Source organism: Scomber japonicus, chromosome 13 (genome assembly GCF_027409825.1).
Source record: "Scomber japonicus isolate fScoJap1 chromosome 13, fScoJap1.pri, whole genome shotgun sequence".
Classification (NCBI taxonomy): domain Eukaryota; kingdom Metazoa; phylum Chordata; class Actinopteri; order Scombriformes; family Scombridae; genus Scomber; species Scomber japonicus.
The window spans coordinates 13,965,274-13,979,912 of record NC_070590.1 but is presented as its reverse complement, the minus strand read 5'-3'; the positions used below and the strand labels follow the sequence as shown (position 1 = coordinate 13,979,912).

General features: G+C 38.7%; 2 protein-coding genes across 2 annotated transcripts in view; both read left to right on the top strand.

The window, feature by feature from the left end:
- The window catches only part of LOC128370874 (EH domain-binding protein 1-like protein 1), a 28,558-nt gene extending 23,985 nt beyond the window's left edge, over positions 1 to 4,573 (top strand). The window contains exons 15-22 of the mRNA XM_053331058.1: positions 887 to 957; positions 1,147 to 1,195; positions 1,328 to 1,380; positions 1,885 to 2,005; positions 2,777 to 2,876; positions 2,961 to 3,034; positions 3,256 to 3,370; positions 3,509 to 4,573. Coding sequence (XP_053187033.1) covers positions 887 to 957; positions 1,147 to 1,195; positions 1,328 to 1,380; positions 1,885 to 2,005; positions 2,777 to 2,876; positions 2,961 to 3,034; positions 3,256 to 3,370; positions 3,509 to 3,596 — 671 coding nt within the window. The 3' untranslated portion in view covers positions 3,597 to 4,573. The remainder of the gene's footprint in view (positions 1 to 886; positions 958 to 1,146; positions 1,196 to 1,327; positions 1,381 to 1,884; positions 2,006 to 2,776; positions 2,877 to 2,960; positions 3,035 to 3,255; positions 3,371 to 3,508) is intronic.
- Positions 4,574 to 6,064: 1,491 nt separating this feature from the next.
- LOC128370873 (CAAX prenyl protease 2-like) lies at positions 6,065 to 9,918 on the top strand. Its single transcript, XM_053331057.1, has 8 exons — positions 6,065 to 6,201; positions 6,304 to 6,406; positions 7,718 to 7,801; positions 8,340 to 8,418; positions 8,558 to 8,725; positions 8,956 to 9,027; positions 9,549 to 9,611; positions 9,698 to 9,918. The coding sequence occupies exons 1-8, from the start codon at positions 6,065 to 6,067 to the stop codon at positions 9,916 to 9,918; spliced, it is 927 nt and encodes a 308-aa protein (XP_053187032.1).
- Positions 9,919 to 14,639: the final 4,721 nt, after the last annotated feature.

The window sequence follows — 14,639 nt, the reverse complement described above, 5'->3', positions numbered from 1 at the left end:
ATAAGGTGGAACAAAAAAGACTGTAGAGCTGAAAGGAGAAGAGAGAAGGGGGAACACTAGTATGTCTGGGTCTCCAGGGAACTTAAGAATGTGAAGCTGCAGAATTTTAGCGGAGGAGACGAGAAACAAGGATAAACAAATCATTAAATCAAGCAGTTCCTCAATCATGATTCTAATTAGTTTCAAGTTAGTTTCACAAGGTTCCCAAAGATACTAAAAATAGCTGAATTTGATCGAAATGTCTATACATTTTCCATTCAATGGTATGGTGCAGACATAATCATGGCATTTTGGATATAAATATCTATCAGTATGAGAGTCATAAATCATTTTCTGAATTAGCCAGACTGTATTGTTCTAATTTTGAAGCACTAAAAGAATATTTCCTCAGTAAGCTTATAACTATGAGCGAGATTAAACCAAATATGCATTTTGAACTTTAGATGTTACTGCCTTTGCTGTTTGGTTTGTGCTACTCTGACTGGTTTGAAGTGGTCAAGACTGGAAAAATTAGACGTGACATATTTTCATGCACCAGTCAGGAGTTTGCAACATTTGAATAAAAATGTGATGACAGTTGTGGGATTGTTTGCTTATGCTGTCAGACCACAGTTCAACAACTATAATCACACCACACCCACACAGTCCCGTAGAAGTAGATTAGTTAAGATGTTTAGTGTTGAACTCTATAAATACAGCCTTTGGATGTTTCCTTTTTCAGACATTAACTTTTATTGTTGCTTATTATGTCTCTAATATTGAATATAATTGAAAAATACTTTTAAGTTTTCAGTCATTTAGAAGTAGACCCTAAAACCTATGAGGGGAATAATGAGGTTCAAGAGGTTAAATCCAACTAATGGTTGTTGTTCTTATCTGTTTTTAGTGGATGAGTCAATAACCCCAGTCCCACCTCCAAGATCTGCCACAAAGGTAGTTAAATCTGGACTGGCACAGGTGACACTTTTTTTCTGTCTTTCTATGTTACTACAACTGACAAGCAATATGCAGTTTTCTAAAATCACATAAAAAAATGCACTTTAAGTTATTGTAAATTCTATTTTCATCTGGAGAAAAGATTGTTATGCACTCTTATGTATCTACTTTTTAGTATCAATATGAATGTTTTATGTGTTTCCTCTCCAGGAGGAAGAAGCAAAGACTAACTCTACCACTGAAAACACTAATACAAAGGGTGGGTTGAAGTCTAAGCCTATCAGAGACAATACTCTGACATTTTAATACATATTTAACTTCCCATCTTTAATTATCTTTCCTTTTTTTCTCCAACCATGTGATTTATATATGTGTGTGCCTGTGTTTGCAGAGTTGCAGAGTGCAGCTATGAATCAGCTTTCAAAACCAGAAGAGGAAACAATGGTCAGTTTTGTGTTTCTCACTTCACTTTTTCTCCTCTCAACTTCTTTCTGTTATCTTCAAATTTAACTCCCAGATCAAATTAAAGCAACCCTTTTTTCCTGATTGGCCCAAGAAGGACTGACTTACATTTGCTGTTGTCTGACACAAGTTCATGATAGGGAAATAAGTCTCAGGATTGTGAATATTTCTTATTCAGCCTGCATTTTCTCATTCTTTTGACCTCTCTAATACTTTGACCTCCTTCTGCTTTTTTTCTTGTTTCCCCCTCCTTCTCTTCCTTCTGGCTTCCTCCTTTACTATACTCTACAACTCCCACTTTCCTTTGATCCCCCTTTTTCCACTCTGCCATTGTCTTGTGTATGTTCATGTATGTTCATGTATGATTGTGTGTGTGTGTGTGTGTGTGTGTGTGTGTGTGTGTGTGTGCATGCGTGTATGCGTGTGTGCGTATGTGCGTATGTATGTGTGTGTGCGCGTGAATGTGTGTAATTGGTTTGTGGTCAGTGTCTGCAGGACACAAGTCAGTATGTGCTGAGTGAGATAGCAGCGTTGGAGACGGAGCAAAATCATATTGATAGCAGAGCTGCTGTGGTGGAGAGACGACTGCGAAGCCTCATGGAAACAGGTAATTCACGCAGACAAACAAAACATATATTGTTGTTGTACTTCTCTGTGTTTCTCTCTCTGGCCACCCACCTAGAGCCCTGTTCTGCTTGAGGTTTCTTCCTGTTAAAGGGGAGTTTTCTTCTTTCTGCTGTCACCAAGTGCTTGCTCATATGGTGAATGTTGGATCTCTGTACAATAAAGAGTACAGTCTCTACCTACTCTATGTGAAAAGTGCCTTAAGATACGAGATGTGAGTAAGTGACAACTGAACAGGTGAACAGATTAAAACGAGGTGAAACATATAACCTCAAACTCAAAACTCAAAACAAATAGCTTTATTTCACATGGTATCAGCAGTGTGTGGATTCAGACAAAAGCACAAGCACTATAGTGAGGCTGTTGTGGTGGTAATGTGTTGCTGTGTGATGGTGGCAGTGTGGCAGTTTGGTCAATCAGATAGTCCCATGCTGTCTGTGCAATTTGCGTACTTCTAAAACAAAGTAGCTTCAACAATATCCCACAATGAAAAATCCTAGTTTTAAAATGTGAGGACATTTTCTCATTTCACTCATAAGGACACCATAACTAGAAGGATCTACATTAGCTCTCTGTTTATTTTCTGTTCAACATGCAGATAAACTTTACAACTCAGGGAAATATAAATTACTTATCTTCATTTTGTAGATACCTGTTCCTTAAGTGATACAAGACCACCTGAGATCCTCTGTATTTCACACACTGGGTAAGGGTGTAGGTTTGAGCTGTCTTTTTTAAATTTCTGTACATATAGGAAGTGACCGTGATGAAGAGGAGAGGCTGATTCAGGAGTGGTTCACTCTGGTGAACAAGAAGAATGCTCTTATTCGCAGACAGGACAACCTGGAACTACTGTAAGACCTCTCACGTAGTAACAGTACACATGTATGTACATACACACTGCTCTCTATTTGCCTGATGGTTGACTGTATCTACAGGCAAGAGGAGCAGGATCTGGAGAGGAGATTTGAGCTTCTGACCAGAGAACTACGGGTCATGATGGCAATAGAAGGTTAGTACATAGTTAGCATTTCTGCTGTTCACCACTTAGCAGCATAAATACAGCGGATGGAGAATATGCACCTGGCTGCACATGTGAAATAGTTTTCTCATTTATATTTTTACTGACAGTCTACCTTGTAGTTTCCCTGATATCAATGTCGTCAGGCATTTAAAAATGCTATAAATGGGGCACATGCTAGATCCGTAAATTGCTGCTGTTTTGTCCTGCAGACTGGCAGAAGTCATCCGCTCAGCAGCAGAGGGAGCAGCTGCTCCTCCAAGAGCTAGTGTCTTTGGTCAACCAAAGGGATGAGATCATAAGAGACATTGACGCCAAGGAGAGAGGGTGAGTATGTGGTTGTGCAGCTGTGTGAAACTCAGCAAAAGACTAAAAATAAATCATGTTTTAAATTTTTTTGATTATGAAGATCCAAAGTAAACTTAGAGGTTGATGCTAGTACTATACATGTGTTTGTGTTGGCAGGGCAATGGAGGAGGATGAGCGTTTGGAACGTGGCCTGGAGATGAGGAGAAGAAAATACAGCAACAAAGACAAATGTGTCTTACAGTGAGAAGAGAGGAGAAGCACAAACAGCTTTCCCTTTGTTTGTTTTTAAGTGCCTTTACTTTCCTGAAGAACTGTTCATACAAAACAAGTCCCTGATGGGCAAGATAAGAGCTGCAAACTGTCATCTTTCAAAGTGTTTTTTATCAAAGTTTCATTCTTTACAGTTTGTCTTAAAGTAATAGTATTATTTTTATTTATTGAAATGATGTATCAAAGTGTTGTACATCTATTTGCACATATGGTGTTTTGCGTGTTTGTGTGTACTTTCTTCTTAAAGTTTGTTCTGTTTGAACACTGTTTTTTCTTTTTTAAAAATAGGTTTCCCTTGTCGTGAAATCAGGCCAAAATGTGCTATATCCTGTCATTTCATTTTTATGGTTAATAGTTTACAATTGCTCATAATCTGCTTACATTACGGAATCTGTGTTTGTGTTACATTGCCATTTCAACCCCCCTCCCGAAAAGGTGTTAACATGCAAAGACATTTTAGATAAAGAATTGCATTTCGCGTCATGAGCTGGACTCAAACCCACAATATTGTGAGTAGAGGGTACTGTACATGCTTTCAGTTTCAAGATGACCACCCACATCTTCAACATCACGTTTGATAAAAGCAGATAAAAGCAATTCCACATATTGCAGTTTCATATTTGGTTGTTTTTTTGCTAGATGTTGAATGTGTTCTTCAATCGTGTGTGCACACGAAGGCTGCTCACAGGTTAAACCTTTTATTTCTAGTGCCTGGAATCAACCACAGTATGTGTGGTTGTGATGTTCATACCAGTTTGATTCACAGAAATCAACATTCCCTAATTTCTGTGATGTTTGACTACTGCATGCATGCTTTTTGTTGTGTGCTGATGATTAAGTGGTACTCTGCTTCACATCACTACTGTATAGCTGTTACACACTGTGTACCTGATGTTGCTGTCTGTATTTATGAGGTGAATATATGATGAGGAAGAATAAATAGAGTTTGTTGCTTAATTCTGTATTTTTTGAATGATGCTTTGGACACACAATGAACAGTCCCTGCAACGAACCTTTGTGGTGTTGATATTAATATATATTTGTATGTGTAAATGAGTTGATAAGATATTTTAGAACATTTAGAACATCTAATGATATTTATTCATTTTGTTTACCTAAGTAGTAGTATAGTAACAAAAAGAGACAAAAGTACAAAAAGACAGTAACTTTGAAAGATATTGATTTGATTAATTTGGATGACTAAAGCATCACCTTCAAATCAACTTTTAGATATATTTTTTTATGGAAAGATTGTGGATTTTGCCCCTGATTACTCACATTATAAGTGTATTTTGAAGTGATCTCCTAATTGTCAGTATGAACAGGAGGAATGATAAGGGTTAGGTTTTTTTTTTTAAAAACATCAATATTAATTTGGGTACTTGACTGTTATTTTAGGAAAGACTTTAAAAAATTGTGAACCCATCCTTTAGTCAATAAGTTAAAAAACACTAAATGAGATATTTGTATTCTTTCGTGAAGTTGCATAATGTATAAAATACATAAAACATTGTTACATTTTATGAACCCAGATGAATACTTCCCAATACTAACTTGGACCAGTACATGCAAATCAAACAGTTGTGTAAAGTAGGGCTATAAGGCAAAATGGTGTGAAATGATTTTTAAGGTAATCAAGCCACAAGTTTGTTTAGAAGGGGTCACAATGTAGAAAGATAATATTCCTTTAGTTTTCCATATATATGAAAATGTTGTAAGTAAATACATTGTCACTAAGGAAAATCATTGACTGAAATTTGCTAAGAACATAATTGTGTACTGTTATTCTCCACAGTAAATATCTAGTGGCCTAGTACATTTTGAAACTTTGGTAGTCTACCTACTGCCTTCATATATTGATCAGTACCTGGTGGTCAAGTGGTTACTGCACACCAGTTTCAATTCCTTGTCAGGGTACAACTGTCTCTCTCTCTCAGGTCACCAACAAGCACTGATTAATATAATTAAGAAGGATTTAACAGGAATGTGTCAGCTGTACTTGCAGGCTGACCTCAGTGTTTTCCTGCACAGAAAAAAATAATTACACAAGTATTTCTTTACACGTTTAACACTCCCCAAGGCCTAAATCAAAGGTAGAGGATGATAAAGAGGATCAGGCCTTTATTTACTGGAAGTCTTCTTGTGATCACACATTGACGTTGTATGTTTTTATCCGTAAGGAGTGTACGAGTTTGTGTGTGTGTGTGTGTGTGTGTGTGTTTGTGAGTGATACGTACATGTACACTTACGTATGTGTGTATGTGTAGTATTAGAGTTAATCAGCTTGCCTTTGCAACACAGATCTCTTCGTTGGGATCCACTAATCTGGATTGTCAGGTTGGACCGAGCCAATCCAAAGCATGATGAACCTGTGTTGTTGTTCTAGCTGTAGCTCCCCTGAGAAACCAGTTGAAGCTCCGATTGCAAACGCTTACTCCTGTCATGCTGGAACCAGGACATGGCTCTATAAGGCAGGAAGTGCATGCCCACACAAGGTGTTGGGTGTGTGTGCTGAGCTGCCTTCTGCTGGCCTTTTTTTATGTTGGAAGTTTGTACATCTGGAGAAGCATCTTACCCAGGTACACAACTCACCTGCAGTCCTCAGACAGTGCTGTTAGACTGGGTTAATTTAACTGCTACTCTATGTGTGTGTATGTGTGTTTGTGTGTGTGTGTGTGCAGGGACCATCCCAGTGTGATAAAGCGCCGCTGTGCCAGTGTACTGCTGGTCTCTGCTCTGTCACCTGCCGTGGTGAAGGCATGGATACATTGGGCTGATGTCAGGGTGAGTCCACGTGGATAAAACATGTCATTGTCTTCATCTGTCTCTCTCACTTCTCCAGCTGGGCATTATGAACTGCAGAATATGAATAAGACAGAAAAAAGGTTTATGTGGTAGTGTTTTCATTTTTACCTCACATACATTTTTAGATTTAAAGGCATTAAACATTATTTCAGCAAATGACGGAGTATTGAAAAATGTGGCTATATTTTTCTTATTGTCAATAAATCTCATTTGCAGAACCAAACCAACAATGAACTCATCCTACTTACAAGAAGGTATTGTATGTGTATCCAAAGCCTGATGTATTCCTCTGGGCTGTAGACCTCCAAAAACTATTAAAAACACATCAGTGAGTCATACCTTTGCACCAAATAGTTTGGTTCCAGTGGTTTTGAAAGAGCTCCAAAGTCTAATAACAGTGATTACGTTTTCAGTCTCTGGACAATACTTCCATGTGAGGTAGACAATGCTGTTGATGTGTTGGAAGGCAATTCTGTAATAATGTATTACAAAGTCAAGAGGTTGTGTTATATAACACAACAAACTAGTTACGCGTGCATTGGCGTCTGACATATAGACTTCTATCTAGAGACTGAAAATATGGTCTCTGGAGCAGATTCTAAACAAACTAATCTGATGGTAATCTTCAGGGTGATGTCACCCAGTGCAGTGATGTGGCTCATTAATGTGTTTTTAATAGTGTTAAGACAACAATGGAGGTCTACAGCACAGAGGAATACAATGTATAAGAATTTGGATACACGCACACAATACTGTACTTGTAAGCTGACTAATTAATTATTAATAGTTTAACTGGGAGCCTAGTTTGTGTTCCACAGAAAGATGGACTACCAATAAATCTAACAAATCTCAAAGAGATTTTCAGCAAGTTTCCCATTCACTTGAATGAGAAAGTGTGTCCAGACTTTTGACTAGTACTGTATACAGTCACTGACAGTATAATTTACACCCAAAGTATACTCCAAAAATGGCACTACTAGCAAAATAGAGAATTAGAGAGACAATGATATAAATTTAGCGAAGAATATAGGGGTTTATTAAGCATACTTGAATTTGTGATTTGATGTTACTCACCATCATCCATCCTCAGTGTAGAACAGCAATGGTGAAAATTTCCTCCACGGGGAACCCTGACCATTCAGGTGAAGGACAGTGTCCTCACTCCTAGGGGCATGTTCACAATATAAACAGTGTCCTGTGAGGTTAAGCTTATGGGCTCACTCATTGGCTTAACTTTATAATCACTAAAGGGTAAAAACTTTGCTTAAAAAGCTGCACTTGCCCTTCAAGGTCGATGTGTCTGTGTGGGCGTTGATGGGAGTTCGCTTGGAAGGTTTCATTCCTGCAGCCGTATTTCCATTGCTTCTAACCATGGTAAGTGTGAAATGATTCAAGCCAGAAAAACCTTGAAGACCAACATTTATCAGAGATTATGTTCTTTATTAAAATGACAAAAACTAGACCACACATTGCATAATAGGTATCACAATACTATGCAGATTGTCTCAGATACAAAAAACAAAGAACAGAATAAAAGCTGCATATCCAGCGTTCCCATGAAATAAAAAATGTTATTAACCTGCTAGAAGTAAAGTCAACCGGAAAATGTATAAGTAGTCTGAAACTAAGACACCACAGTTACGCAGTATACTGTAGATCTGGTTTCCTTCTTAGAACATTTAATTTATGCTGCACAGAGGCAGTTTTGACATCTCTGAGATTCATTTTCCGCTCCAAATACAACACAGTGTGCATTTACAAGCTGTATTAAATCTCTGAAAATTGTAGGGATATCCCATGAGCATTTTTAAACCACATACTAAGAAAATGTGCCCTGTAGAGCCTCTGCTTTAATCTTTTTTATGTACTCTCTCTGGAGGTTATTAACATCTAATTTTATTCAACACATCAGGTATTGTATCTTGGACCCCTGGTTCATTCTGCGATGGACAACCCCAAAGGTTTCACTGGGGAACTGCAGTCAGCGCTGGGTGAGTTAAACATGCCTGTGTTTGCGTCTATTCGTACTTAAATGTCATATTAAATTGATTGGAGTTGGGCAGTTTTATATGTGTGCTTGCATGCATTTGATGTGTATGCCATCATAATGTCTTGATTTGATTTTCCCAGATGTTCAGTCATGGAGGTTGTGTGTGGGAGATGCAGTGTGGCTCAGAAACCAGGTGGTGGCGCCACTGACAGAAGAGCTGGTGTTCAGAGGGGCCATGCTGCCCATGCTGGTGCCCTGCACTGGACCCACCGCTGCCATCTTTGTGGCACCACTGTTCTTCGGTGTTGGTATGAAAAAAAACTTGAAACAATCATTTTCTTTTAACACCTTAACAGTCAGCATGAGGACCATGACAACATTATAACAGGTTAATGAAAGGTAAAATACATGAATTAACATTGTAATTAAATACACATTTTTGTTCTTTTTGCTTACGATAAAAGGTGCTTAATTATTTTGAATGAAATGCTAACTATAAACCAAATAGTTTGACTAATACTGTTTTATTGTACTGTAGCCCATTTCCACCATATCATAGAGCAACAGCGCCTCCATAAGGACTGTATGAGTGTCATTCTCTTGGTGGCAGGTCAGTCTCCTCTCCTGAAATAAACCAAACTGTAATACTTCAAGAATTTAACGTAAATTTGATAAGATTTATTAACATATAATTCATGAATTGGTTGCTGAGTCACATAGTTAAAGGGCGGGTTCACTGTTTTTCAAATCTGTTTTAAAACAGCAGTCAGGTACTCATATGAACACTGCATATGCATTTAAAAATGTATCTAAAGTAAGGTGTCAGCTCTCTGATTCTGAGTTAGTCATGTCAAGTGGATATATGCCACATTTACATTTGTTTAGCATTAAATTACCTTTTTTGTTTCCCTGTTGAGCTGCAGAGGAAAAAAGGACTTTGGCAAAAAAAAGACTGTAATGTTGAAAGCTATCACTTGATTTGCACCTAACTCAAAGCCTATATCTAAAACCTAGTTTATGTAATGCATAACTTGTTGCAGCTTTGCAAGACTATTACATGGACAGTAGAAATACTGATTTTTAGGTCATCAATGTGTCACTTTTCTCACTGTTATTTGTGTTCTGTTGCAGGGATGCAGTTCTTGTACACAACAGTGTTTGGTGCCTTTACTGCCTTTATATTCATGAGAACTGGTGAGATATGGAGTGAATACCATTCTTCCTGGCTAAAATGCCCACCCCTAATGAAAACCTCCTAAATCTGTTATCTCTTTCTTTAGGTCATGTTGTAGGTCCAGTTCTGTGCCATTCATTCTGTAACAGCCAGGGCCTGCCTGACATCAGCTCTGCCTTCCAACACCCTGAACGCTCAGCTCTAGTTTTCTCATATCTCATGGGAGTGCTGCTGTTTCTGGTACTCCTCTTCCCGCTGACAGACCGCTTCTTGTATGGTGCCATTCCCGTCTGCAGCATAGCTCCCCCTCCAGCGTCTGTGTGCTAGATTAAATTAGATGAAATAAACTCTCCTCTTACTCCTCTTAAAACTACTCTTTTTACTGTGGGCTCTCTAATAAAAATGTATTTTTGTAAAGAGAGAGAGAGAGTGTGTGTGTGTGTGTGTGTGTGTGTGTGTGTGTGTGTGTGTAAGAAGAAGAGAACTATTCTAGTTCAGACATTTCCTGCATGGTTGAAAATATTTCCTTCTGTATTGAAACTCAACACCAGTACAACTTTCCCTGGCTGGAGAGAGCGAAAGAGAAGTGTGTGTGTGTGTGTGTGAGAGAGAGAGAGTGTGCCTGTATGTGGCAGAGAAAAACTAATTAACTGTGAAAGAGAATGAGAGAATGGGGAAGACGGTGGAGGAGAAGGGTTTTAATAGAGAGAGACACATACAATATGCAGACAGAGACAGACAAAAGCATAGACACTGTGGCCAACAAACATACAAAAGCAGCCAAAGTGGAGAGAAACAGCTATGTAAAGTCAAATTATCAGCAAAAGTAAGGTTATGAAAATCAGAATTATACAGAAAATAGTGAAAGAGAAGAGAGAAAATATTAAAAAAGGGATACTGCCAGATGTAACAAGAGCAATGCCAACAGCCATGAAGAGAAGAGAGCAGAAGAGAAGAGAAGAGAAAAGATTCGAAGAGAAGAGAAAAGAAGAGAAGAGAAGAGAGCAGAAGAGAAGAGAAGAAAACAGAAAATATGAGAACAGAAAAGTAAAGATGGGGGAAACGTTAGTGTTACCCCAGGGAAGTAAAGAATGTGAAGTGGCAGAGTTGAGGAAGAGGAGAGCGGCGATGAGAGGAGAGAAGAGAGTAGAGGAGAGAAGAGAAGACGAGAGGTCATTCAGGGTCAGCGGAAAAAGTGAAAGGGTCACCTGTCAAAGATTGTTTCAGATGATTTATTAGACAGACTGATGAGCTAATGATTAAAACTTTGTTCAAAACCCAAATCCAGGGAGACAACCTAATTTCACATTTACTCCTGTGGATACACACAGATGTACACACATCTTAACTATACTTACACGTGTATTTGATTTCTCTTCTTGTCCTTTTGGTGCACTCAAACTGTTCAGATGTTTGGCTTTTGACTCAGTTTTTACACCATCATCCTTGGAGAAAATAACCTTCATTTCAGCAGCATGTTTAACATTTGGAACGAGAACTTGAAATTGAACTTAATGTATCCACAGGTATGCGCTCACAAATGGCATAGTTTCCCTGTTTTAATACCAACTACCCTCTGCTCACAAAGTAGTTTATTTTCTGCTCACTGATGTCTAATTTTGGAAAAGATTTAAAGGGTATTATGTTTTTGGGTTGGTTTTTTTTTCAAATCTCTATTTATTCAAGAACAGACAGCTGATTTCTCATGCTCTCTCTCATAAATTTCAACTCAGTCATACTTGGGATCTTTCCAGTACAACAAAGTCTTGAGCTGCTGGCTGATGAGCATTAGGGATTTGGGGGACTTTGCTCTGCTGGATCAAGCCTGACAGCAGTTTTTTGCAAGAAAGCAACTGTATTACCTATTTACCTCCTCAATGTCTCTCCCAAAGAATAACATAGAGATAAAAATCTTAACAACCTCCGATTTGGCAGCTACCCTTTGAGATTGCAAACTGGCCACTGCATCACAGGAGTGAGGAATGTGAGATGAAGACAGCAGAATAATAGAGAGGAAACAAAAAACATGGCTGTTATTTAACTTCCCTGCACAGATCTGGCCTGCAGAAAATTTTAGCATTGTGGTTGGGGAATAGTTTACCTTCTTTGGCTGATGCTGACTCAGACATTTCTTTCAGAGTAGCTGTTTTTTTTTACCAGCACACAGTGAAAATTGGGGCCAGGTCACTGAGGGATGTAGATGCGGGATACAGAACCAAGGAAATGGTGCAGAGAGAAGTCAGACTTATCTCAAAGGTCCGACACATCAGACGCCTGCCTGTCTCTGTTGCTCTGTTGAGGCTTTGTGTCCTGCCTCCTTTTCTTGTGGAGTCGTCATGCTTTTTTCCCACTGTTAATGCATTTACCATTACACACACACACACACACACACACACACACACACACATGCACATACAAATGGCTCCCTCTCTAGAGAAATGTGACTGTATCATGAGAGACACTAGAAAGAAGTATAAGATGTCTGTGTGTCTGTCTGTCTGTGTTGTGTGTGTGTGTGTGTGTGTGTGTGTGTGTGTGTGTGTGTGTGTGTGTGTGCGTGCGCGTGTGTGTGTGTGTGCGCGTGTGTGCGCGCGTGTGTGTGTGTGTGCTTGGCTCTGTCTTTGGAAAAGCTGAGCCTATCATCTGGTAAAGGAATAATCTGTCAGGAATGATCCTCTCCTAGTGCTCTCTCCATCTCCCCTTCTGCTTCTCAGCACTTTTTAAAACCTTAACAGCTTTCTGGTGATTTTTCTAGCACGGTTTCTGTTTGTCTGAGGTTTGTTTATACATGTGTGATCCTTTATGTGCGGCAGACTCACACGGCAGTCCAGCCGATCACACAATACTGTCACGTGAGGCTTTTCTAGCCATTTTTCCTTCTCTTAGTCATTGCAGTTTCCATCAGATACCATGTTTGCTTTAATTTTTTCCAAGTGCAGATTCTGTAGCAGCTGTTCGCAATGGTATTTCACAAAGGTTTCCATTTGCCATTTGATGAAAGAATGCAGTGCGAGTGTAATTGTAACTGAGGCCTTGTTTTTCAGGTGAGTAAGAAAATGAGGAAACAAATTAGATTTCCTATAGCCCATTCCTGAACTGGTTGTGAACTGGCAACCCTGGGGTATGGCATGTGTAACCCATAAAGGGTTGCCAGATCATAATCTCAAAATCTTAAGTTGTTCCATTGAAGCTGCACAGTGGATAAGGGTAGGAGGCTGTGTTTGTATTGGGCAGCTTGCAGGTGTGAACAGAAGTGACACTGAGCATGAGGGAAAGAGGGTAAAGCTGGAGAGCAAGAAACAAGCAACAAATGCCAAGTGACACATAGACATCTCAGCTACTTAGACATAACTGTGAGGCAGGATTACCAATGAGTCTACATCCAGCATCCAAGTTTTTTAAGTTCACGGTTTCAGTAACTGGCAGAAATGTATTCCTTCTGGATTTGAACAATTTGGAAAGCGACTGTAGTCTGCTCAGATATTTGTGGTGAAGATTTGTTGACAGTCTGAGTATGGAAGGGGGGCATGTATGTCTGCTATGAAAGATGAAACATATGGACCTTGTAGAAGGAGAGGATAAAAGTATCGTCTTTTTCCTCCACTCCACAGAAATCACCAGGAATTCCTACACTCCATTATTTGACCACAAGGCCACAGCTAATTGCTTCAGTGTGTGTGTGAGTGTTTATGTGTGTGTATGCATGTGTGTCTGTGTGTGTGTGCGCGACATAAGACGGTTGGAAAAATGAAATGACGTGTCATGCTGTATTTGATATGGCACAAGAGCTTCAACAGGGCTGAATGGTGTTGTGCTGTTCTCCAGTGACCCAAAACAAATAACAATATAATTTTTCTACATATCATTGTGGATGTTTGGTGATTTAAGATGAGTGGCAGTCAAGAAAAGGAAGTTTTCTTTTAATTATCAAAGCAGAGGCTGCAGACACTTAAAATAATTACTTGCCACAATGGTGGTCCTGCCACAGCTACATGTTAGGGTTTACATCCATAAACACCCATCGAGAAATAAAGCAAATAAAGAACAGAAATATATTTGACATATTGCCATTGTAATATATTCACATATATTTGGTTATATATTTAATAGTTTGACATGCCATGAATGGACCAATATTAACCTAATTTTTATATACTGTTATTTCATTTACACATATTTTTAAAGGTGGTTTATTGCATTTGTAACAAATTCTTGAAGAAAAATGACTCACCTCACTCATGCCACAATGCTAAGGTGTCAAATGACAATAAATATATGTTTTTATTTTTCTGCCTTTATTTATTCAGAGAAGTTTCACTGAAAGGCATGCTCTCTTTTTATCAGGGACATGCATTCATAGTCTGACCTGTTGGCCACTGTGCAGTTTGGGGTTAAGAGCCCAAGTGGTCAAGGGAACCTCAGTGGTAATAAAGGAGGTCAGAGAGGGCGAGTGCTGCTCTTTCACTTTCCCCGCCAAAATTTCAGACATCAGACTTATTATTTCACAAACAAAAAAATAATCTTTCTTTTGCTTGACCTGAGGAAAAGTCAAGGCTAAAAATTAAACTTTATCATGACATACCCAACTGTGCATAAGCTTTTTTCCACAATATGTAAAGTACACAGTGTCCTTCCATGGAGTCAAACACATGTATTATATAAGCTATACGGTCATCTGCTTCAGTTCTAAACTGCAAATTGTTATAAAGGAAATATATGAATAATTGTAGGATGGAGTAACATGAAATTTGGTAAAAACATTCATGTTTCCCAGAGGAGGAAGCTGTCTGACATTCATGGTCCAAAAAGGATGAAGTCTAATAATTTTGGTCATCCCCTGACTTTTTATCTAGGGCCGTCATCAGGTCATAATTTTGTCATTTTCATTATGACTGTAAGTACTGGGGAGAGCTGGGACGAAAATAACACTTTTCAGATAAACGTAATTTTAAAAGATAAAGTCAGACAGAAACTAATTTTGTTTTGATCAACAGTGCACATGTGTGTTCTATCAAAACCAGGTGCTGTTTCATTCAAATGTGGAACGA